The sequence below is a fragment of the Trachypithecus francoisi genome, unplaced genomic scaffold, assembly GCF_009764315.1.
Source record: "Trachypithecus francoisi isolate TF-2019V2 unplaced genomic scaffold, Tfra_2.0 Lachesis_group12, whole genome shotgun sequence".
Lineage (NCBI taxonomy): Eukaryota > Metazoa > Chordata > Mammalia > Primates > Cercopithecidae > Trachypithecus > Trachypithecus francoisi.
The window spans coordinates 100,261,144-100,286,132 of NW_022681457.1; the positions used below are offsets into that span (position 1 = coordinate 100,261,144).

General features: G+C 45.8%; 1 protein-coding gene across 2 annotated transcripts in view; it reads right to left on the reverse strand.

Annotated features, from left to right (window-relative positions):
• Positions 1 to 2,003: 2,003 nt before the first annotated feature.
• NCMAP (non-compact myelin associated protein) overlaps positions 2,004 to 24,989 on the reverse strand; it is a 52,856-nt gene continuing 29,870 nt past the window's right edge. The window contains exons 1-4 of one of the 2 annotated variants that reach the window (XM_033227802.1): positions 17,631 to 17,843; positions 14,148 to 14,236; positions 7,399 to 7,483; positions 2,004 to 3,430 (exon numbers count right to left, since the gene is read on the reverse strand). In XM_033227802.1, coding sequence (XP_033083693.1) covers positions 3,289 to 3,430; positions 7,399 to 7,483; positions 14,148 to 14,229 — 309 coding nt within the window. In that variant the 5' untranslated portion in view covers positions 14,230 to 14,236; positions 17,631 to 17,843 and the 3' untranslated portion in view covers positions 2,004 to 3,288. Of the gene's footprint in view, positions 3,431 to 7,398; positions 7,484 to 14,147; positions 14,237 to 17,630; positions 17,844 to 24,989 lie in introns of those variants that run through there. The other variant, XM_033227801.1, reaches the window with a different exon arrangement.

Sequence of the window (24,989 nt, forward strand, 5' to 3'; positions counted from 1 at the left end):
CTTCTTTTAGCAAGAGAACATATACTAGAGGGTAACCCCTAGAAGACTGCACTGTGGGCAGAAGAGTCTAGTTTCAGGGTTGAAATATGCTTTGAGACAGGGTCGGCCTCTGTCACCCCAGATAGAGTGCAGTGGCGTGATCTCAGCTCACTGCAACCTCTGCCTCCCAGGCTCAAGCCATCCTCCTACCTCAGCCTCCCAAGTAGCTGGAAATACAGGTGTGCACCACCACAGTTGGCTAATTTTTGTATTTTTTTTGTAGAGACGAGGTTTTACCATGTTGCCCAGGCTAGTCTTGGACTCCTGGGCTCAAGCGACTGACTGCCTCTGACTCCCAAAGGGCTGGGATTACAGGCGTGCACCACCACAGCTGCCCCGAAACAACTTTTTCGAGCAGAATATGTTTAGGGGAGCATATTTGTTTATGGCTTGAGCCCTCAAATAAATGGCTTTGCTCTGGTTAGATGCCATTCTACCCCTTGCTGCTTGGGCCTGAGTAGTAGGGTGAATGAAGCAGGAATCCTTAGCACTTGGATGTGTTGAGAAGGGGCTCCTTTGGCCATGATCATGGACGCCCAAAGGAGCTAGAAGTGGCTTTCCTCTCACCTTCAGCCTGGAAGCCAGAACTCTGATTTCTACTCAAACACATGGACAAACCCGTGCTCCTCTTGTTCAGCCCATAAGAGAATCTGTGGTGCTTTGAGCTGGGCCGGCAGGAGTGTGATATAGCACAACAGATGGACTTTGGAGTCAAGAGACCTGGTTTTGAGTCTTGTCTTTGTGACTTACTAGCTGTGAGACTTTGGGAAAGTACTTTTTTTCTCTCTCTTTGAATCAGAAAATTTCACCTGTTTTGGAAAAAAATAATTCCTCCCCAGGTTATTGGGAAAATTTAATTCTATGAGATACTTCACGTGAAATCACCTTGCAAAGTGCCTGGCACTTCGTGGATGTTTAAAAACACAGTAGGAAGAAATGATGACCAGGGAGGAGGAATTTGCCAGTATTTCTCCAGAGCTATTCCACAGAGTATTTTTACAGTGGGATGTCATGAGCTGTGTGATCCTGGGTCAGACCTCTTACCTCCCTGACTCTTGATTTCCCCTCATAAGGGATTTCTCTTTTTTTGGGACACAGTTTTACTCTGTTGCCCAGAGTGGCACGATCTCGGCTCACTGCAACCTCTGCCTTCCAGGTTCAAGTGATTCTCATGCCACAGCCTCCCTAGTAGTGGGATTACAGGTGTGCGCCACCATGCCCAGCTAACTTTTGTATTATTAGTAGAGACGGGGTTTCGCCATGTTGGGCAGCCTGGTCTCAAACTCCTGACCTCAAGTGATCCGCCCGCCTCAGCCTCCCAAAGTGCTGGGATTACAGACATAAGCCATGACACCCAGCCTCAAAAGGGATTTCTGACCCCAAGAGGGAGAGACTCCTAAAATTTGAGGTTAAATGTCAAAGTGTGTCACTCTCTATAACAGAATAGAGATTTATTACCTTGTTTCCAAGATGCCATCAATTATAAGATACACAATTTATTAAAAACAACTTTTTGAGAGGAAGTAAAGAACTACAATTATATTAATGAACCCATCAATTGCAAGATATGTTCTGATTTCAGAATCATTAAAATGTGAAGGAATGTCTATCTTGCAATTGAAAAAAACCCTATAATAATAATAATGTTGGCTCCTACGCTGGGTACTGTAGTCCATGCCTGTAATCCCAGCACTTTGGAAGGCAAAGGCAGAAGGATCATTTGAGGCCAGGAGTTCAAGACCAGCCTGGGCAACACAGTGAGACCCCATCTCTACAAAAATAAAAAATAAAAAAAATTAGCCTGGTGATGTGACACATACCTGTAGTCCCAGCTACTCTGGAGGCTGAGGAGAGAGAATCCCTTGAGCTCAGGAGTTCAAGACTCTGGAGGCTGAGGAGGGAGACTCCCTTGAACCCAAGAGTTCAAGGCTGCAGTGAGCTGTGAGCGTGCCACTGCACTCCATCTCAGGTGACAGAGTGAGGCTCTGTCAAAAAAAAAAAAAAGAAAGAAAGAAAGAAAAAGAATCCTGGTTCCCACTTGTTAAGCATCTCCTGGGTGCCAGGCACCCTGCTCCAGATGTTTTCCTAAGTCCTTCACTTGTGATAGTGCCCCCATGAGGCAGATGTTATCATTTCCACTCCATGGTTAGGAAACTGAATATAAAGAGGTTGAGTCACTTTTCCAAGGCCACACAACCAGGAAGTAGAGCTTGGATGGTAGGATTTCTTAATTCCCAATACTTTCTCTTCTTGGTAGATTGTTCTCCAGGCTAAGGAGTCAGAGATGAGGTCTCTAGAGAATAGAAATGGGTTGTGAATGTGTTGCTTTGAACATGTCTTGAATCTGCAAGGTGACCAGGAAGGACAAAGGTAACATAGATAGAGTCTTAATCTAATTCATCTCCAAATACTGGTCCTTGGAGGCAAGGCGTTCACAGGACAGTCAGGGTTGCTCAGAATCCAGATAGAGGGGAGCCAAGGACCGAGACAGTCAGGGTTGATACAGCCCAGAGTGGGAGAAGGACCCCGATCAGCCACGAGGATCGTTCCAGGCCCACGGACAACGCAACAAGCTCTTACCCTAGAGGCCACTATTCCCCAGAGTCACCCTATTCCTTCATTCACTCTTTACTAATGAAGCAGACATCTTTTGAGAATCATTTAGTTCTTCTTGCAACCTTTCTTCAAGAGGGGAATATATGCTGAGCAATCGTCATGAGCCAGCAGGCGGAGATGTAGTACTGGAACAAGTTATACATTAACAAGGTTTTCTGGTTAGTTAGTCCAAGTTAGTTCCCCTGTGCCTGGTTATGGGATTGAATGTTTTGCTCTGTGAAGCTGTGGATACAACGCTTCATCTGATATGAACCCCGTGACAGATCCTATTGTGATACTCTCAGCAGTGCTCCCTGACACCTGGCTCCTGGGCTATCTGTCTATCTGTCTAACTACAGTGTTGGGGAAAGCCAAGCCCACATTGGCAGATTCCCAACATAGCTCTACCTCATCAGATGACAAAAGAATGTTCTGCAGCTTTTTGGTGGGGTGGCAGCAAGGATGTGGACATAGCTGGGGTAGGGCAGGGCAGACAAGGTTGAGGATTGCTGGAAGCATCAGAGATTGCGTCAAAGATGTCTCTGTCGACCCGACCAGAAGAAACTCATCTTGAAGCTGCCAGAGAGTGTGCCTCTGGGTCTTGACTCTGGAGAGGCTCTTTGGACAGTGGTGGAGATAGCGCCAGGGTAGACGTCACCGAGTCTCCACATGGACGTCAACAGGGCTGAAGGTCACAGTTGGAGGGTGTTGGCTGCCGTTGTTGTTTGGACCCACGGCAGAAGGGGTGGTTGGCTTGGGGCCCTTGGGCTCCAGTTCCCGCCTCGTCCTCATTTTCCTGTAGGGAGATAGTGTGCACATGGTTGAGTCTTTCCCATGGTATGCCGTGGGGAATGGGCTCTGTGACTACAGTTCTGGCCAACAGATTAATGTAGATTAACATAGACATTAAATCACGTTGCTTACTTGCCGCCACAGAATTTTACAACTAGAAGGGACCTTACGCATCAGCTGGTCTGTCCTTCAATTTTTTCACTTAGATCAGATATTTAATTGTATTTGTTTCTATTAAGGAATGAGTAAAATGTCAGAGGTGGCTATATAAAAGATAAAAATAAAGATATTACATTTTTTATGTCCCAAGTTGTAGCATGTGTTACATTTTCCAGCCTCATTATGCTTGCTAAGTTTATTGCTAGAAATATTTAAGAACTTTTTACATAGTTGAAAAGAGAATGTACTTAAAACATATATCTTGGCTTCATTTAATATGCTATAAAATTCAATAATGAATAGCAATTATGAACTTTTTTTTTCTTTTTTTGAGACAGAGTCTCGCTCTGTCACCCAGACTGGAGTACAGTGGAGCAATCTCGCCTCACTGCAACCTCTGCCTCCTGGGTCCAAGTGATTCTTCTGCCTCAGCCTCCCAAGTAGCTGGGATCACAGGCGCCTGTCACCATGCCCAGCTAATTTTTGTATTTTGTATTAGAGATGGGGTTTCAACATGTTGGTCAGGCTGGTCTCGAACTCCTGACCTCAGGTGATCCACCTGCTTCGGGCTCCCAAAGTGCTGTGATTACAGGCATGAGCCACCGCACCCAGCCAAATTTTTGTATTTTTAGTGTAGATGGGGTTTCACCATGTTGGCCAGGCTGGTCTTGAACAGCAGGCAAGTTATCCTTCCTGCTTGGCCTCCCAAAGTGCTGGGATAGCAGGTGTGTGCCACTATGCCTGGCCAACAATTATGAATTCTCATGTCTTCATGATATTTCATCTTGCTGACATATATATATATATATTTTTTTTTTTTTTTGAGACAGAGTCTCACGCTGGTTGCCCAGGCTGAAGTACAGTGGCACAATCTCAGCTCACTACAGCCTCAACATCCCAGGCTCAGGTGATTCTCCCACCTCAGCCTCCCAAATAGCTGGAACTACAGGTGCACACCCCCATGCCTGGCTAACTTTTTGTATTTTTAGTAGAGATAGGGTTTCCCTATGTTGCCCAGGCTGGTCTTGAACTCCTGGATTCAAGCAATCCACCTTCCTTGGCCTCCTGGGGTGCTGGGATTATAGGCATGAGCCACTGTGCCCAGCCTCATAATTATTTGTTTAAAATGTCAAATCTTCAGGGAAGTTGCACAAATAGTATAGTTAATACTCTAATACTCTTGTTACAATTTGAATGTGGCCCCCAAAAAGCCTGCATTGGAAACTTAATCCCTAATTCAACAGTATTGAAAGGTGGGGCCTAACGGGAGGTGTTTAGGTCATAAGGACTCCACCTCATGATTCCATTAGTGCCAATTATAAAAGGACTTCATAGGCTGTGAATTTGATCTCTTGCTCTCTCTTTGCCCTTCTATCGTAGGATAACAGAGCAAGAAGGCCCTTACCAGATAATGGCCCCTCAATATCTTAAACTTCCCTGCCTCCAGAACCGCAAGAAATAAATCTCTTTTCTGTATAATTTACCCAGTCTCAGATATTCTGTGATAGCAGCACAGCATGGTCTAAGACAGCCCTTCGCTGAACAATTCACTAATTACTAACAATTTGTCACATCTGCTTTTTTTTTTCTCTCTACTACTTTATCTTTCTCTATTGTCACACACAGTTTTTTAAAACCATGAACCATTTGTGAGTTGCAGGAATCATGCCACTTCACTCCTAAATACTCCTAAGAACAAAGACATTTTCCAATGTATCTATAATGCAATTATCAAGCTTTGAGACTCTTCATTTTAAACATGACAACATATAGGCAGGAGGAGGTTAAATAACTTGCTTGATTTTGACAAACCAAAGACTACTGAACCCAGGTTTCTCAATTCCCAGCCCAGGCCTCAGTGCAAACAGGGTGGGTTGAGTGGATTCTCCATTCAGATACGACCTAAAAAAGAGGTTCAGAGCTCCAGTAACAATGGAGAGAAATAAAGGGTAGACATTGGGGTTTGATGCCACTTCCTGGTTTGGGATAGACCCAAACTGTAATACCCTAAATGTATTTTTTTAAATAACCTTTTTAATGTTATTATTATTACATGTAATTGTGGGAGTCTTTTCTTTGAAGCCAGATGAACTTAGGTTTGAATCCCAATTGTGCTAATCAGGGCTTAAGAACCTTGGGCATACAATGTAATCTTTCTGTATGTGTTTCTATACCTACAAAATTGAGGATAATAGTAGTATCCACCTTGTGAGGTTGTTAGATGAGGATTAAATGCATTAACACATGTAAGGAGCTTAGAACCATGCCTGGCATGTGGTATGAGATCAATATACTTTAGCTACCTTTATTTTATTTATTTGTTTGTTTGTTTATTTATTTATTTATTTATTTATTTAATTTTTTGAGATGGAGTCTCACACTGTCATCTGGACTAGAGTTCAGTGATGTGATCTCAGCTCACTGCAACCTCCATCTTCCGGGTTCAAGCGATTCTCCTGCCTCAGCCTCCCAAGTAGCTGAGATTACAGGCACCCGCCACCATGCCCAGCTAATTTGTTGTATTTTTAGTAGAGATGGGGTTTCACTATATTGACCAGGCTGGTCTCAAACTCCTGACCTGGTGATCCTCCCGCCTCAGCCTCCCAAAGTGCTGGGATTACAGGTGTGAGCCACCATGCCCGGCCTAGCTACCTTTATTTTAAAAACTTTTTTTTTTTTTTTCCCAGAGACAGGGTCTTGCTATGTTGCCCAAGCTGGTCTCAAACTCTGGGGCTCAAGTGATCCTCCTGCCTCAGCCTCCTGACTAGCTGGGGTTACAGGCAGAGCCACCACACCTAGCAGCTACCTTTATAAATAATATTCATATTCTTATAAAAACAATGCGTGTTTACTATTCCTCAAAACTTAGGAATATCCCCCTCCCAGCAAAAACTAACAATGTCATCATGAAGATGCACCAGTTGTTAAGACCTTGCTGTGTTGCTCTCCCTTGGATATGTGTATGGGTAACCTATGTGTATGATCGTGATTACCATGTATATATTGTTTTGTAAACTTTGATAATATATTGTAAACAGCTTTCCTTATTAATCCGTGCACTTCTAATACATATATATATGTATATATATGCAAATATATTTTTATAGACAGGGTCTTGCTGTGTTGCCCAGGCTGGACTCAAACTCCTGGACTCAAGCCATCCTCCTGCCTCAGTCTTCTGAGTAGCTGGGATTACATATCACACTACCACAACTGGCCATGATATCTTTGTAAAGAAATGGTTTCTAGGTCTTCTATAATATGTTTTGTTTATAGTTTTTAAATTTTGATTTCTTCCCTGAAAATAATTACCTTCCATCAAGGTTGTGACTGAAGGTAATTACACATAAGGTGATAAGTTATAAAATTTATTTTTCGTGTGATCAAATTATATTCTTTTATTTCCCCTTATATGTCTCTAGAAAGCAGAGTCAGGGTACATGCTTCCAGTATTTGTCATCTCAAATACTTATGTGGCCAGCTCATACAACCCAGCAGAGGGATCTCCGAGAGAAGAGGTCTGAACATTCCTCTATTATCTGTAAATTACAAACAAATGTTTACCACAGTGCTCAAGACCATTATCATTGTCATTATCATTATTACATTTAAAAAATACTTCTCCAAGTACAAAAATAGTCACTTTGAAATTCCTTCAACAGAACAGACTCAAAAAGGACCCCCAAGGGTTAAACCATTTACTAAAGGCTCAGGGATACTGCCAGGCACACGATGGGCACCCACGTATCATCTCCCATGTATTCTGAAGTCGCTGAAGGGGCCAGGCAGTTCCAAAGCCCAGGGCATCCGTACCTGTTGTACATCTTCAGCAGGATCAGAACCACGGTGAAGATGATGATGACGACGACCACAACGGCAGCAACAATGGCTCCAGAACCTACAGAAAGGAGAGAAGCAGAGACCGTGAACGTGCAAACTGAACGCAGACTGGGAGGACGCCCTGCTGTGGCACCTCACATCCTCACTGGGTCAAGGGAAGCAGGAGAGAGGGCAACGTCCTGGGACACTCCCAGTTGAGCCCAGGACGGTCACATCTGGAGTGGCTGTGCACCCCTGCCCCGAGCTGCGCTTGAAGGACCCCGTCCTCAGTACATCGTCTGCCAAAACTCTGCCTTAGGCCAAGTCCTGGTTCTTATCAGCTCCAGCACAACCTCAAACTTCTGGGAAACAAACAAGCAACATCCCTCCCCTCTTTCTTTTTTTTTGAGAAGGAGTCTCACTCTGTGGCCTGCTGTGGTGCAATCTTGGCTCACTGCACGCCTCCCGGGTTCACGCCATTCTCCTGCCTCAGCCTCCCAAGTAGCTGGGACTACAGGCGCCCGCCACCACACCCGGCTAAATTTTTTGTATTTTTAGTAGCGACGGGGTTTCACCGTGTTAGCCAGGATGGTCTCGATCTCCTGACCTCATGATCCACCCGCCTCGGCCTCCCAAAGTGCTGGGATTACAGGCTTGAGCCACCGCGCCCAGCCCTCCCCTCTTTTTGATAATGCAAAAGTAGCATGTGATTTTTGTAGAAAATAATTTTGAAAATATAAATATGTGCAAAAGAGGGGGGGAGGTCATTGAAGAACTCATTGGCCCAACAACTGCTGATTGTCTGTATGTGATCATATTGATGCATAGTAAATATCTATCAGTCAGGCACAGTGGCTCATCCCTGCAATTCCAGTACTTTGAGAGGATGGGGTGGGAGGATCACTTGAGCCCAGGAGTTCAAGACTAGCCTGGGCAACATAGCAAGATCCTGTTTCTAGAAATAAAAAATTAGCCAGGTGTGGTGGCATGCACCTGTAGTACCAGCTATTTGGGAGGCTGAGGAGGGAGGATCTCTTGAGCCTGGGAGTTTGAGGCTGCAGTGAGCCAAGACTGTGCCACCACACTCCAGCCTGGGTGACAGAGCAAGGCTCTATCTCAAAAAATAAAAACAAATACATAAATAAATATCTGGCTAGGTGCAGTGGTTCACATCTGTAATCCCAGTACTTTGTGAGGCTGGGGGGTGAGGATCACTTGATCCCAGGAATTCCAGACCAGCCTGGGCAAGACGGCAAGACTCCATCTCTATAAATTTTTTTTTAAATATCCATTATAGTTTTAAAATAATTTAATATTTATACAATTGAATATCTGTCTTAAAGGAAATATTTCTAAATATGGAAAAATATGTACTTGGTAAAAATGGAACCATGGCCAGGCACAGTGGCTCACACCTGTAATCCCAGCTCTTTGGGAGGCCAAGGAGGGCAGATCACAAGGTCAGGAGTTTGAGACTAGCCTGACCAACATGGTGAAACCCTGTCTCTCCTAAAAATACAAAAATTAGCTGGGTGTGGTTGCGTGCACCTGTAATCCCAGCTACTCAGGAGGCTGAGGTAGGAGAATTGCTTGAACCCAGGAGGCAGACGTTTCAGTGAGCCAAGGTCACGCCACTGAACTCCAGCCTGAGTGACAGAGCGAGACTCCATCTCAAAAACAAACAAAAAAAGGAACCATGGTTCACACACTGTTTTATAACAAATCATAATCATCTTTCTGTTTAATTATATATTTTTCTTCATGACTTTCCATGGCTGCATAGTACTCCATTTTTTTGGTGTGCCACAATCTGTTCACCAATTCTCTATTGAGAATACTTAGGTTGTTTTCAGTTTTTCACTATTAAAAACAAGGCTGTGATGATGTTCTTATAGCTTAATGTCTTAGACTCTAATTTCAATATTAGTTCCCAGTTCCAATGTCACACTTCAATTTTAGTTTCTTTCTTTCTTTCTTTTTTTTTTTTTTTTTTTTTGAGAGGGAGTTTCACTCTTGTTGCCCAGGCTGGAGAGTTCAGTGGCACAATCTCAGCTCACTGCATCCTCTGCCTCCCGGGTTCAATCGATTCTCCTGCCTCAGCCTCCTGAGTAGCTGGGATTACAGGCACCTGTCATTACACCTGGTTAATCTTAGCATTTTTAGTAGAGATGGGGTTTCACTATGTTGGCCAGGCTGATCTTGAACTCCTGACCTCAAGTGATCCACCTGTCTCGGCCTCACAAAGTGCTGGAATTATAGGTGTGAGCCACCACACCTGGCCTCCAATTTCAGTTTCAAGATCAACATCCTTGTCGGAATTGATACTGAAAATATCAAGAACCGCTGGGTGTGGTGGCTGACGCCTGTAATCACAGCACTCTGGGAGGCCAAGGCAGGCGGACCACCTGAGGTCAGGAGTTCAAGACCAGCCTGGCTAATATGGAGAAACCCCGTCTCTACTAAAAATACAAAAATTAGTCAAGCCTGGTGTCAGGTGTCTACAATTTCAGCTACTTGGGAGGCTTAGGCAGGAGAATCACTTGAACCCAGGAGGCAGAGGTTGCAGTGAGCCAAGATTGCACCATTGCATTCCAGCCTGGGTGACAAGAGCAAAACTCCATCTCAAAAGAAAAAAAAAGAAAATATCAAGAACCATAAGCATGTTTATACTTTAAAGCAATCTATTTGATTCTGGAGAATTTATCTTATGGGAATAATCCTAAATACAGAAAATGTTGTATGCATGAAGATGTTTATTATGACAATATTCATATTCTAAATATGAGAATGGTTAAATAAGGTATGGCAACCTATAGAATAAAATATTATAACACCATTTATTTATTATTAGAGGTGGGGTCTTGCTCTGTCATCCAGGCTAAAGTACAATGGCACAATCATAGCTCACTACAGCCTTGAACTCCCAGGCTCAAGTGATCTTCCCTTTTCAGCCACCTGAGTAGCTGGGACCATGGGTACGTGCCCCATGCAAGCTAATTTTTAAAACAATTTTTGTAAAGATAGGGTCCTGCTATGTTGCCTAGGTTGGTCTCGAACTCCTGGCCTCAAGCAATCTTTCTGCCTCAGAGTCCCAAGGTGTTAGGATTAAAATGTGAGCCACCACTCCTGGTTATACAATAATTTTTTTTTTTTTTTTTTGAGGCGGAGTCTCGCTCTGTTGCCCGGACTGGAGTGCAGTGGCCGGATCTCAGCTCACTGCAAGCTCCGCCTCCCGGGTTTTTACGCCATTCTCCTGCCTCAGCCTCCCGAGTAGCTGGGACTACAGACGCCCGCCACCTCGCCCGGCTAGTTTTTGTATTTTTTAGTAGAGACGGGGTTTCACTGTGTTACCCAGGATGGTCTCGATCTCCTGACCTCGTGATCCGCCCGTCTCGGCCTCCCAAAGTGCTGGGATTACAGGCTTGAGCCACCGCGCCCGGCCGGTTATACAATAATTTAAATGAGGATTATGAAGACTATGGTAACCTGTGATCACTTATGATGATGTTAAGTATAGAAAATAGGCCCTGTGCAGTTGCTCACACCTGTAATTTCAGCACTTTGGGAGGCTGAGGAAGGCAGATCACCTGAAGTCAGGAGTTCCAGACCAGCCTGGCCAACACGGCAAAACCCCATCTCTACTAAAAATACAAAAATTAGCTGGGCATGGTGATACACGCCTGTAATCCCAGCTACTTGGGAGGCTGAGGCACAAGAATCGCTTGAGCCCAGGAAGCAGAGGTTGCAGTGAGGCAGTGAGCCAAGATGGCACCTCTGTACTTCAGCCTCGGTGACAGAGTAAGACTCTGTCTCAAAAAATAAAGAAAAAAAAAAAAAGAAAGAAAAGAAAATAGAAGAGATTACATACATCAACCCAATATGTATTTATATAGCATATGTTACAACCATTAATATGTGAATACAAGCATAATGTAGAGCAAAAGAAGCCAGATATGAAGGAGTGTATATGGTATATCTATAGGCCATTTATATAAAGTTCAAAACCAAGCAGAACTAATCTATGGTGATAAAAGTCAGAATAGCAGGTCCCCTTGGGTGGGTGGAGGATGGTGATTAGAAGGGGAACCATGACCTCTGGGATACTGGTGGTGGCTCTGCTTTTTGATTTGGGGTCTGGTTGCACAGGTATGTTCACTTTGTGGCAATTCACCCAACTGGGCACTTATGATTTATGCACATTTTGAATGTAAGTAATGCCTTTATAAAAAGTTAAAAAGCAAACAACCATGTGCAAATATTCATAGGAAGAAACGCTGGAAGGGAAGAAACAGAGAGGGCAGGAAATCCATCATGGGGCAACTTAGCTTATTTTCCTTCTTGGGGAGACTTTAGTTCTGAGTTTTTCAACCTCAGCTGGCTAATTCTTTGCTGGGGAGGCTGTCCTGTGCGTTGCAAGATGTTTAATCTTATCTCTTGCCTCTATCTACTAGATGCCAGTTGCAATTCCCCCAAGTTCCCCCCAACCCCACCAAGCTGTGACAACCAAGATATCTCCAGACAATGCCAAATGGCCCTTGGTGGTAGGGTTGCCAGATAAAATCAGAATTTTAAACAAACAATGGATACCATTTTAGTATAAGTGTAGCAGGACGGGCCACAGACAAAACTCCTCAGACACTGGATTAAAGAAGGAAGTGGTTTATTCAGCTGGGAGCGTCGGCAGATTCGCAACTTAAGAGCCGAGTTCCCCGAAAAAGAAATTATTGGCCTTTTTAAAGGCTTACAACTTTAAGGGGTTCACATGAAAGGGTCGTGATGAATCGAGCAAGCGTGGGAAACGTGATGGGGGGCTACATGCATCAGCTAACAGAACAAAAAGTTTTACAATTCTCGTGCCTCAATCTCCCAGGTAGCTAGGACTACAGGTGTGCACCACCACACCCAGTTAATTTTTGTATTTTTAGTAGTAGAGATGGGGTTTTACCATGCTGGCCAGTCTCAAACTCCCAACCTCAGGTGATCTGCCCACTTTGGCCTCCCAAAGTGCTGGGATTATAGGCGTGCGTCACTGCACCCAGCCAAGAACCATTACTTTCAGTTCAATAAAAACAGAATTATTCTCATCTTCCTGATAGTGATTCTGTCTACCCTGCATTTCCCTCAAAACTGTTTGGAGACATACCTCCTCAGGCCTCTGTAGGTCTGCCCACCCAGCAAGGAGCAGGATAGCCCATGGGACCCCATCCTGGGAGCAACCCCTTCTGAGTCTTCAAGGAAGAGACACATCCTGCCATTAATCCAGCCACCTGCCAGAACCACAGCCTGAAGCTGTTTATCACAGTGAAACACTTTCCCTGTGTGAAGCGAAGTCTGTCCCATGCCCAGCTGAAACGGCTGACACACACCCAAGCGTCTCCTTATACAATCAATCGATTTTCTGAAGAGTCATCCTGAAGTTTTTCCTTCCGGTGACCACTTGTTCACGGCAAATGCCTCCCCAGAACTCATTCTTCCCACCTACATTCATTTACTCTTTCATCAGTTGATGGGATGTTTTTTTGCCTTGCAAAATAGTATAAAAATAGCTACTTGGGAATTTTGTTTGTTTGTTTGGAGACAAGTGATCGCTCTGTTACCCCGGCTGGAATGTAGTGGCACAATCTCAGCTCACCGCAGCCTCAACCTCCCAGGCTCAAGCAATCCTCCTGCCTCAGCACCCCCCGTGTAGCTGGGACTCCAGGAGCACCACCACCATGCCTGGCTAATTTTGATATTTGTTGTAGATATGGGGCCTCCCCATGTTGCCCAGGCTGGTCTTGAATTCCCAGGCTCAAGCAATCTGCCTGCCTTGGCCTCCCAAATTGCTGGAATTACAGACATGAGCCACCATGCCCAGCAGTGGCTACATTTTAAGGTGACCCAGGTAGAGCCATTTTACAAGAGATTCAAATTTCAGTGCCTTCTAGGTCCCAAGACTTTTTAACGAAAACAATAGCAATTGTAGTAGTAGTAATATTTTTTTGTTTGTTTGGGAGACTCACTCTGTTGCCCAGAGTGGAGTGCAGTGGCACGATCTCGGCTCACTGCAACCTCTGCTTCCCAGGTTCAGTTGATTCTCCTGCCTCAGCCTCCTGAGTAACAGGTGCACACCACCATGCCCAGCTAATCTTTGTATTTTTAGTACAGATAGGGTTTCACTATGTTGGCCAAGCTGGTCTCGAACTCCTGACCTCAAGTAATCCACCTGCCTCAGCCTCCCAAAGTGCTGGGATTACAGGTGTGAGCCACCACGCCCAGCCAGTAGTAATAACAATAATCATCATCATTAGGTACTTTAGTATGTACCAGAGGCTGTGCCAAACTGTCGACCTGGATTATCTCCTTTAGTCATCACAACTGCCTTACGTGGTAGCTTCTTTAATATCCCCATTGTATAGATGAGGAAAAGGAGGCACAGAGCAGTAAAGTCATGTGCTCTGTCTCAAAAAAAAAAAAAAAGAGACACAGTCCAGTCCCCAGTTGTCCCCACAGGAAGACTCCCACTTGCTATTTCAGACAGAAATAGCCATTCTGTCCCCCACCCTTCCACAGCAGTGCCCTGCAAAGAAACACCACTGAGGCATGTGTCCATTGCTCTGTCTGCCATTAATGCTGCAGTTGGCTGGTGGCAGAACTGGGCCTGAGACCCAGGCATTCCACGTCCGGAGCCCACACTCTTAACCTCTGCACTATGACCATGACCGGCCATCCCTCCCCAAGCCTCCAAGCCAAGTTGACCTTACTCTTATACAGGAAGTCTTCTCCCCTGGTGGTCATGTTCAATGAGAAGAAGGTGGTATCCCCCAGAGGGGTGGCTGTGGTCATCTCGATCCTGATGAAAAAGAAGAAGAAATGTTGTTTAAAATTAGAAAAATCCTTATTATTGCTACTTGATGCCTCTTTTGGTCTTTATCTGGATGACTGTAGAATATTCAAGCATGTAGTTTCTCTTGGCAGCAAGTAAATACAAAACCCATTATTAGATACCGTGGCATGGGGAGGAATTTAATACTAATACCTGACATTTGTAAGGAACTTTGTTTTTCAAAACGGTTTAAATTTATTCAACAATATTTACTCAACTCCTTCAAACATCTAGATCAATCTCTTGAAACTATGTGAGGTGAGTTACTGTTGCCATTTTACTGGTGAAACCAAAGTCCCCAAAGCTACCTGGAGTCCCAAGTTGACCTAACAGAGTTTAACCCAAGATGTCAATCTTCTACTCTGGTGGGCTTTTCTCCAATGACTGCAATGACACTTGAACTGGCATTCCTACTTTTCTTTTTTTTTTTTTTTCCTGAGACGGAGTCTGGCTCTGTTGCCCAGGCTGGAGTGCAGTGGCACCATCTCGGCTTACTGCAAGCTCCTCCTCCCGGGTTGACGTCATTCTCCTGCCTCAGCCTCCCGAGTAGCTGGAACTACAGGCACCCGCCACCACGCCTGGCTAGTTTTTTTTTGTATTTTTAGTAGAGACGGGGTTTCACCATGTTAGCCAGAATGGTCTCAATCTCCTGACCTCGTTATCCACCCGCCTCAGCCTCCCAAAGTACTGGGATTACAGGTGTGAGCCACCATGCCCGGTCCGCATTCCTACTTTTAAAGGCTTTACTATCTGAGGAGGCAAAAATAAATAAACAAATGGATGAAAAATTAACTATGATTTAAACAAATTTTTTTTGAGACAAGGTCTTGCTCTGTCACCCAGGCTGGAGCGCAGTGGTGCAATCACAGCTCTCTGCAGCCTCGACCTCCCTGGGCTCAGGTGATCTTCCCACCTCAGCTTCCTGAGTAGCTGGGACGACAGGCATGTGCCACCATGCCTGGCTAATTTTGAACTATGATTATCAAGCAGTCAGTGACATGAGCCATTGGGCTGTGAGGAACAATTTCATGGGAGAGATACAGTCGAATACACCTTGAAAAATGGGCATGGTTGGGGCGTAAGGGGAGAGAACAAAGGCTGGGTTGTACAAAGCCTTCAATCAGAAGACAGTTAATGCAGTTTGGGAATCTACCATGTACCAGGCTCTGTCTCAGGACACTTCACACACTATATTATCTGATTTAATCCTCTCAGTCACTGAGAAGTAGCCGTCATCTACCCCTCCTATTGAGCAAGCTGGGACTCAAGGTGGTTGAGTGAATCAACCGGTCATACAAGTAGGAGGTGGAGCTTGGACTCACTCTCTGAGTGTACAATGTATTTTTTTTACCCTGAGGCTACTAAAAATCAAAATGCACAAGTCTACAATGTTACATTTGAGGGGTGAGCCAGGATTTACACAGTTAGTATGATGTCACCACTGGAAAGAAGTGTTGAGATCCTCCACCAAGAACCATAATCTAAGCACAATGATATTATAAATAATCACTCTGGGCCTGGCATGGTGGCTCATGCCAGTAATCTCAGCACTTTGGGAGGCTGAGGTGGGAAGATCACCTGAGGTCAGGAGTTTGAGACCATCCTGGTCAACATGGTGAAACCCCATCTCTACTAAAAATACAAAAATTAGCCAGGCATGTTGGTGGGTGCCTGTAATCCCAGCTACTCGGGAGGCTGAGGCAGGAGGATCACTTGAACGTGGGAGGCGGAGGTTGCAGTGAGCAGAGATTGCACCACTGCACTCCAGCCTGGGCGACAGAGTGACTCTGTCTCAAAATAAAAATAAAAATAAATAAATAATCACTCTGAACTATAGGCATCAAGAATATAAGGAAGCAAACCAACTTCATTATTTTAGAGTGGCATTTTTACTCCAGCTGCTGACAATTTGGAAGCCCACACAGGGTCTACCTCAAGAGAATTGCCTAGGCTTCTTTGTAATCTTAAGAAACCATAGGCCTCAACACAGCCATCTACTGGAGAAAGAGATATTCTGGACACTTTTTAAAATGGTGCATACATTTATTTTCTTTTTAAAAGTAAGAAATGTTTTTTAAATTATGAAGACAAATATTATAGGAGCCCATGTACTGACCACTCACATTTAACAGATGTTTACAGTCATGTTTTTTTCAGTTTTTCTATTTATTTATTTATTTATCTATCTGAGACGGAGTCTTACTCTGCCGCCCGCGCTGGAGTGCAGTGATGTGATCATAGCTCACTGCAGCCTCAAACTCCCAGGCTCAAGTTATCCTCCCACCTCAGCCTCCTGAGTAGCTGGGACTACAGGCATTCACCACCATGCCTGGCTAATTAAAAAAAATTTTTTTTGTAGAAGCTAGGTGTCATTATGTTGCCCAGGCTGGTCTCAAACTCCTGGACTCAAAGCGATCCTCCCGCCTTGGTGTCCCAAAGTGCTGGGATTACAAGCATGATCCCCCATGCCCAGCCCAGTTCTTCTTCTTCTTCTTTTTTTTTTTTTTTTGAGGCAGAATTTCACTCTGTCACCCAGGCTGAAGTGCAGTGGCACAATCTCGGCTCACTGTAACTTCTGTCTCCTGGGTTCAAGTGATTCTCCTGCCTCAGTCTCCCAAATAGCTGGGATTACAAGCGCCCACCACCACATCCAGCTGTTTTGTATTTTTAGTAGTACGGGGTTTCACCATGTTGGCCAGGCTGGTCTCAAACTCCTGACCTCAAGTGATCCACCCACCTCGGCCTCCCAAAGTGTTGGGATTACAGGCGTGAGCCACCGCGCCTGGTCCCAGTTCTTCTTTATAAGAAAAAAAATCAGACATAGCTGAAATCCCTTTTGTATTCTATCTCAATCCTATTTCCTCTCTTCCCCAAAGTAACCACTCCCTTGATCTTTAGTGTGTATTCTCATCAAAGTTTTAAAATGCTTACTACATAACATAGATCTATCCATAAACATTGCATATATTGTGGCTGTACATATCTATGAAACACATCTATTAAATATCAACCTGGCACCTACTAAGTGACTGATGCTGTGCTCAGTGCTGGGAATACACAGTGAGTACTAGACGAACTCCTTGGCTTGGGAAGGTCACGTTCTAGTGAGCACGACAGACTACAGGTTTGATCGTATGATTCTGGGGCTCAGAAAAAATCATTTCCCCCTGTCAACACTTCAATATCTGGTAGTGAAAGCCCTTCACTGGCTGGTTCTACCCTCAGTTTTTAACATCTCAGCTACTCACACCACCCTCTGCCAAACTGCTGTGACAACACGGCACTGCCTCTTCCCCCATCATACTTGGTTTTTGCTGCCTCTGGGCTGGCTGCCCCAGGCATTGGCCTCCCCAGTCCTTACCCAAGATCTCTCCACAGAGTCCTTATCTATGGGCTGCAGCTTTCCTGCTCTCCCAGCTCTGATGGAAGCAGGGGTCAGCACCCCCCTTGAAACACACACTAGGGTCGGGCCATCTGCACCCCAGCTCAGGGCTCTGGTGGCAGTGGCCTGCCCCGGGGGCTTCACAGGGTCAGAATGGCCTCTGTGGCCTGGCCCTGTTAATCTATAGGGTGGGCTCTGCCTCTACCTTATCTGCGCTCCCTTAATCCGGGGCCCTTCCTACCACTCCCTAGCTCTTATCTACCCCTCCTTCCAAAGACCAGACCCTCCGGACTCCCAGACTCAGGCTCCCACCAGGAACCCCGTGTGACTCTGCTTGACCTCCCCACTCCTGCCACTCTGTCTCGCTGCCTGGGCTTCCTGTCTCCCAACACCTGAAACAGGCTCAGGCTGGCCATGCTCTATTGCTCCCCAAGAAAAAGAATATAGCCTTGAAGACACAGCCCAGGCCAGACATGGTGACTCATGCCTGTAATCCCAGCACTTTGGGAGGCTGAGGTGGGCGGATTACTTGAGGTCAGAAGATCGAGGCCACCCTGGCCAACATGGTGAAACTGCATCTCTACTAAAAATACAAAAACTAGCCGCTTATGGTGGCACACGTCTATAGTCCCAGCTACTTGGGAGGCTGAGGCAGGAGAATCGCTTAAACCCAGGAGGTGGAGGTTGTAGTGAGCCAAGATTGCGCCACTGCACTCCAGCCTGGGCAACAGAGTGAGACTCCATCTCAAAAAAAAAAAAAAAAAAAAAACACAGCCCAGTCCCCAGTCGCCCCCCAAGGAAGACTCCCACTCAGACAGAAATAGCGATTCTGTCCCCTACCCTCCCACAGCAGCACCCTGCAAAGAAATACCACTGGGGCATGTGTCCACTGCTTTGTCTGCCGTTAATACTGCATTTCATTGTCAGGTCCTTGAGGATAGAGACTATTTCTTATTCTTTCTCATATCCTTCTACCATCCTCAGATAAAGTGTCTGGGTCTTCTCTCCTTCGCCGTGCAAGGGCTGGAATGAGTCATTGAATTTCTCCCAGCTTCATTTGCTCACCCATAAAACGAACTGCCTCTCCCTTTCCCTAAGGGAGCCGAGAGTGAGCAGTGGGGTATGGAAAGGGTTTTTAAATGCTCACTAAATGGTAGCTGTAAGTATTACAGTGAATATTAGTAAATATTTGCTGAACTAACTTAGAGACAGGGGGATCTGGAGCTGAAAACAAGGAGACATTCTTTCTGTAAAAATAAGCACAAATTAGCCAGCCTGGTGGTGGTGTGTGCCTGTAGTCCCCACCACTTGGGAGGCTGAGGAGGGAGGATCAGTTGAGCCTAGGAGTTTGAGACTGCAATGAGCCGTGATGGCACCATTGTATTCCAGCCTGGGTGACAGAGCAAGACCCTGTCTCTAAAACTAAATAAATAAAATAAAATTTTAAAAGCACAGACAAATATGAGAATTTGGAATGAAAGCCTTTCCCACCCAGCACTGCCCACCTCTACTTTAAGGAGAGATGCTGGCCCTGCCTCAGCCTGTGAAGGGTATATTACATATTTCCCTAACCTTTCTCCTTCTAGCCTCACCAATATCAAGCTAAGAAGACTCAGCAGTGAGGCTTTCATACAATTCCCTTTAAAAACAGAAAAGAGATGCAAATAGATGGCTGTGGATCAAGGTTGGCTTAGTGAGAGAGACATGGAACAATCATCGGCCAACCCAGACCCATGGACATATTCACCGTGAAACCAACACGCACAGAAATGACAGAAGCTGCCATCTGAGTGTTTGCCATGTGCCAAGACCTTGCGCCAGATAGCTTCTGTCCACGCCCTTATTTAACTAGCAAAATGCCATGTCAGATAAGTTTTCCTTTCCCCTTCTCTCAAATAAAGACCCTGAGACTTGATCATATATATAAAGCTAACTCTCGGCCAGGTGCAGTGGCTCACACCTGTAATCCCAGCACTTTGGGAGTCCGAGGTGGGCGGATCACTTGAAGTCAGGAGTTTGACACCAGCCTGGCCAACATGGAAAATTAGCTGGATGTGATGGCAGGTGCCTGTAATCCCAGCTACTCTTAAGGGAGGCTGAGGCAGGAGAATCGCTTAAACCCAGGAGGCAGAGGTTACAGTGAGCTGAGATCGCGCCCTTGCACTCCAGCCTGGGTGACAGAGCGAGACTCTGTCTCAAAAAAATAAAAGATAAAAGATAAAATAAAAAAATAAAAAAAATAAAAACATAAAGCTAACTGTCCACGCTTATGTAGCCCCAACGCTACAGAGCTAGTTTGTGAACCTGGGTGTTGCAAACAGCAACATCTGCATCCTTCCTACTGCCCCACCCTGTCTCTGACACACACTGGTTCACTGCAGGAATACAGGGATGCACACACATGCACACATACACACACTGACCAGTAATGCAGCCACCTAAGGCCACCAGGACACAGGCTCCTCTACAGGTCCTGCAGGGGTGACCTCCTGGGTGCCGAGTTCCAGGTGCAGACTGTCTTTTGGATGGGCCCAGTTGCTCTTCTCTCTCAGAGAACAGTGAGGAATCTCAGAGCATATCTGGCCTCATCTCGGAACTGAGGGCTCTCAATTACATCTCTGTTCCTGCTGCATCAGAGAAGGTGGGAGGGAGGGTGGTAGCATAGCCATGGCCAAGGATGTGGGTGTTTTCATGTGTGGGGCCCCAGTACAGTTGTTAACCAAGTGAGGGCCAGCAGGGTCACTTCAGTATCAAACATCCTTAAGACTAAGGGCCATGGCCATAGAAAACAGGGAGAGGACAGGGAGAGGAAGGCCAGTCTTCACTGAAAGAGGCTAATTTAATAATAATAATAATGCACTGTGTGTCAGGCACTGCACTCGGTGCTTTATGATGGAGATCTCACTTAATCCTCATACCAATCCAGTAAGGAGGGCACAGGCACTTTGTCCATTCTGCAGATGAGGAATCTGAGGCTCGGAGCAGAGAAGAAACTGCCTTAACTTCACAAGGCTGATATGAAAACCATGCCAGGATTCAAGCCAGGGTCTGTCCAATTTCACAGCTCCTTCTTCAAAAACCCTCCTAGCAAATCCACAAGGCACAGGTGGCCCAGCATCCAGGGCCACCTGGATCAATGTGGGGCTTTGATGAAAAAATCCACACAGGCCAGGGTTCAGCAGACAGACAAGGGCCCTTGCCCCAGGCCCCTGACCCTGACCCTGACTCCTACCCAACTACTCCTGCCCTTGGCCACACTCTGAGCCTCTGTCTTCAGCAGAGCCTCGATCACATTTACGGAATCTACAAGGGACCTGTTGTTTTCTTGGGTTGTTTACAAAGGCCTGTGTGGGAGGTGAGTTTGGGAAGTGATGGCGGGTCATAACCATTTATTCACGGATCCATCCTTCTCTGACTAGCTCTTGACCAAGTCTAAGAGCTGAATCTGGAAGATAAATGCTGTCGACCCCCACCTATCCAAAATATCTCCCCTGAAGCTTTGCCTTAGGGGTACCCCCTCTCCCTCTGGCCTGGCTTACAAGCTCCTCCCTGGATAAGACAATAGAGAGACTACCCACCCTGGCAGACCGCTCCTCAAACGACCACCTGTAACTCAGAGTAGGTAACCCACGAAAGCCCTCGACCCACCAAAACATTGGGATTGATTTCTCCCAATCTCCCGAGAGAGGGGAGATTTAGCAAGACTTGATCTCCTCCACTCAAGTGGCTCACTACTCCCAAGCAGCTCCTGGAGATATTGGGATGTTTTAATGGACAGAAAATTGACCTTCAGTCCAGGTGTGGTGAAGTGAACCTGTAATCATAGCCACTCGGGAGGCTGAGGTGGGAGATTCGCCTGAGCCCAGAAGTTTGAGGCTGTAGTGAGCTGTGATCGAGCCACTGCACTTCAGCCTGGGTGACAGAGCAAGATACCATCTCAAAAAATTAACAGAAAAAGAAAATTGAGTCTTTTCCTCTCAGAAGACCCATCTTTCTCACTAAAGACAGAGCTGTTTTCCTTTGTTTCTTTCTCTTTCTTTTGCCTATTAAACCTCCACTTCTAAACTCCTAAAAAAAAAAAAAAGAAAAAGAAAAAGAAAATTGATCTTCATATTGGCACCTTGTAATTTTTACTTATTGGTGCAAATTATGTCCCCACAAAGGTAAATCTGCTACCTCTTCTAAGTGAAAACCTGTCAGGTTTAAGAGCACTTTTGTGGTGGGGAGTGATGGCTTACATCTATAATCCCAGCATTTTGGGAGGCCGAGGTGGGTGTATTGCTTGAGCCCAGGAACGAGACCAGCCTGGACAACATGGTGAAACCTCTTCTCTACAAAAATACAAAGATTAGCTGGGCATAGTGGTGTGCACCTGTAGTCGCAGCTACTTGGGAGGCTGAGGCTGGAGGATGCTTGAGCCTGGGAGGCAGAGGCTGCAGTGAGCCAAGATCACGCCACTGCACTCCAGCCTGGGCTACAGAGTGAAACCCTGTAAAGAAAAGAAAAGAAAAGAAAAAAGAAAAGACAAGGAAAGCAAAGAAAAGAGAAGAAAAGAAAAGAAAAGAAAAGGAAAGAAAAGCACCTTTGACCTTTGTGTATGAAAGGCTCAATTCGAGCTTTTCGGGTTGGAACAGAGCAGTTAGGGTAGGTGGTATCACCACATCAATGTTACCTCCCACCAATAGGTGGCGATAGTAGTTGGCTGCAGGTTGGTAAACATCCTGTGAAGCCCATCTGTTTTTAAGCAGAGGAGCTTTCTGCCCTTGAAAACAGCAATTGTATGTTCTCTGATGATTTTCTTCTCTGGGGTAAATATTCTCAGCTCCTTCAAACAAGTCTTCGGGTGATGGTGTCCCTCATGGGCTCCTCATTCCTCTGTGTCAAGGGCTCCCCTAAGAACGACCCCAAAACTGGACACATGACTCCAGAGGGGTGCTGACATGTTCAGAATGACAGTTTTCTTGATGCTTATCACATGTGAGCCTGAATTATGGTCTTTACTAGCTGTGTGACCTTGGCCAACTTTCATCACCTCTTGGTTTTCTGGTCTGTGAAATAGGAATTATAATAGTCACAATTCCATAGCGTTGTGAGAATTAAATAAGATGAAACATGTCATACATTCAGCAGATAAACATGTCATATATCAGTGCTGTAGACGATATCTATTGATATTGCCCTGGATTGATAAAAACAAATAGCTCATTGGCCTTATAGGCAGCCACAGCACACTGCTCCTATCCACCTACTGAAAGACGCCCCCTACTCTTTTTCACACTTACCCTTACGCTTGTTAATGGCCAAAGCCCCAAGATCACCAAGTGAAGGGGCTTTTTTTTGAGATGGAGTCTCACTCTGTTTCCCAGACTGGAGTACAGTGGGACTATCTCAGCTCACTGCAACCTCCGCCTCCCGGGTTCAAGTGATTCTTCTGCCTCAGCCTCCCAAGTAGCTGGGAATACAGGCACCTGCCACCACACCCAGCTAATTTTTGCATTTTTAGTAGGGACGAGGTTTCACCATCTTAGCCAGACTGGTCTCAAACTCCTGACATTGTGATCCGCCCACCTCAGCCTCCCAAAGTTCTGGGATTACAGGTGCGAGCCACCGCGCCCAGCCGTGAAGGGGCTTTATAAACCACAAAGTGGAAAGAGAGCGGCAGTGACAGTCGCATGATGACAATATCATGATGGTCTGCTGTCCAGTCGCCAGGACTCCATTCTGCACTTGTGCAAATGACTTTTTGACAATCAGGACTTTGCATTGATCCCTGTTAGCCTTGACCTTGTTGATTTGGACCCTCAGGAGAGACATTTCAGCTCCTCCTGGATGGCTGAAATGACAGTGCTGTGACACAGCACATTGGCTAGAGGCTCATGACCCAGCAAGGACTTTGGGGTTGGGTAGACCTGGATTTTCATCTTTGCCTCATCACTGACCAGCTTGATAAACTGAGCCGCTCTTTCATTTGTAAAACAGGGATAACACCCCCTACCTCGTGGGGTTGTGAGAATAAATGAGATACCACAACTGCTCAACAGAGTGCCTGGAGTGCTCATGGCAGTTCCCGGCCTCTCTTCACCTCTCCCTGACTCGTCTGTGTTCTCCCTGCTCTCTTTGTCTCTTTGGAGCTTGAATGCCCTGGTCTCTGTCTGGTCAAGTTTTGGGCTGCATTTGGTCAAACTCAGGTATAAACAGGGAGGTCAGGGAGTCAGACCATGAAGCCTGGTGTCCCAAGGAGGGGATCTGAGCAGGGGTTCACCAGGACCTCTGAAGGACCTGATCTTCCTCTCCATCTCCATTGACAGCAGAGACAGAGGAAACAGTGAGATCTCCCCCAGAGAGTCCTGATGGGAGCAGTGGGGCACACAGGCTGTGGCTGGACAGGGGAAGAGCAAGCTGTGGATTCATAACCTGAGACTCGGAAAACCGGGATTTCCCTTGTCACTCACTTGCTACCTGATCCTGGAAAGTCTTCTTTCTTCCCTGGACCTTGGTTTTCCTGCCTGTAAAATTGCCCAGTTTGGAGATCATCTCTAAGGGCTTTTCCAACCAGTGATTCTGTTATATGGAACTGTTTATAGTTTCACTCAAGAAGTAGTGTCTTCCAAAAGCTTCTTCTTCTTTGTAGATATGGACACAGGGGATGTGAGGAGAGGGAAGTCAGCGTGAGCAGGTCAATCTGGAAGGCAGCAATCCTTTCTAGAAGGCACTCGAGACTGGAACAAACCAAGGCAGATTCCATGCAGGGACTTTGATTTGGCAACAGCAGTGCACAAGAAAGGAAACCCGGGAATGAACTATGTAGGGTACATAGTCACCCGAGCCACCTGAATCCTGCATGGCCAGTTCCTTCACCCTCCATTCCTGTTTGGTCCCTTATCATAAGCTCCCCACCCCATCTGCCCTGTCTGTTCATGGTTCTGTGTATCACAGCTCCCAAAGCTGGGGTAGGAATTCTGCCGAGTGCTCCCCTGAATTGGAGGCCATATGCAATCACATACTGAACATGTGTTCCTTGTAGTTGGAAGCACATTTTCTGCTGCATTTACGCATTCATTCTTTCATCCTGCCATTCACTGATGCCCCCACCCACTCACTGGGCACACAGTCCTTCCACCCACTCTTCTGTCCATCTGTCCTCCCATCCATTCAACCAGCGCTCACCCTCCACATAGGACTGAGAAGACTCAAAGAGGGCCGTGGGTCTGTTTTAAACCAAAGAACAATACATAAATAAATAAAATAAAAACCAAAAAACCAGAGGGGCCGAGGGGATTACGTCCTGAGGAACTCAGACCAAATGATGAGAAAGGAATTGTTTCCTTTCAGAATCTT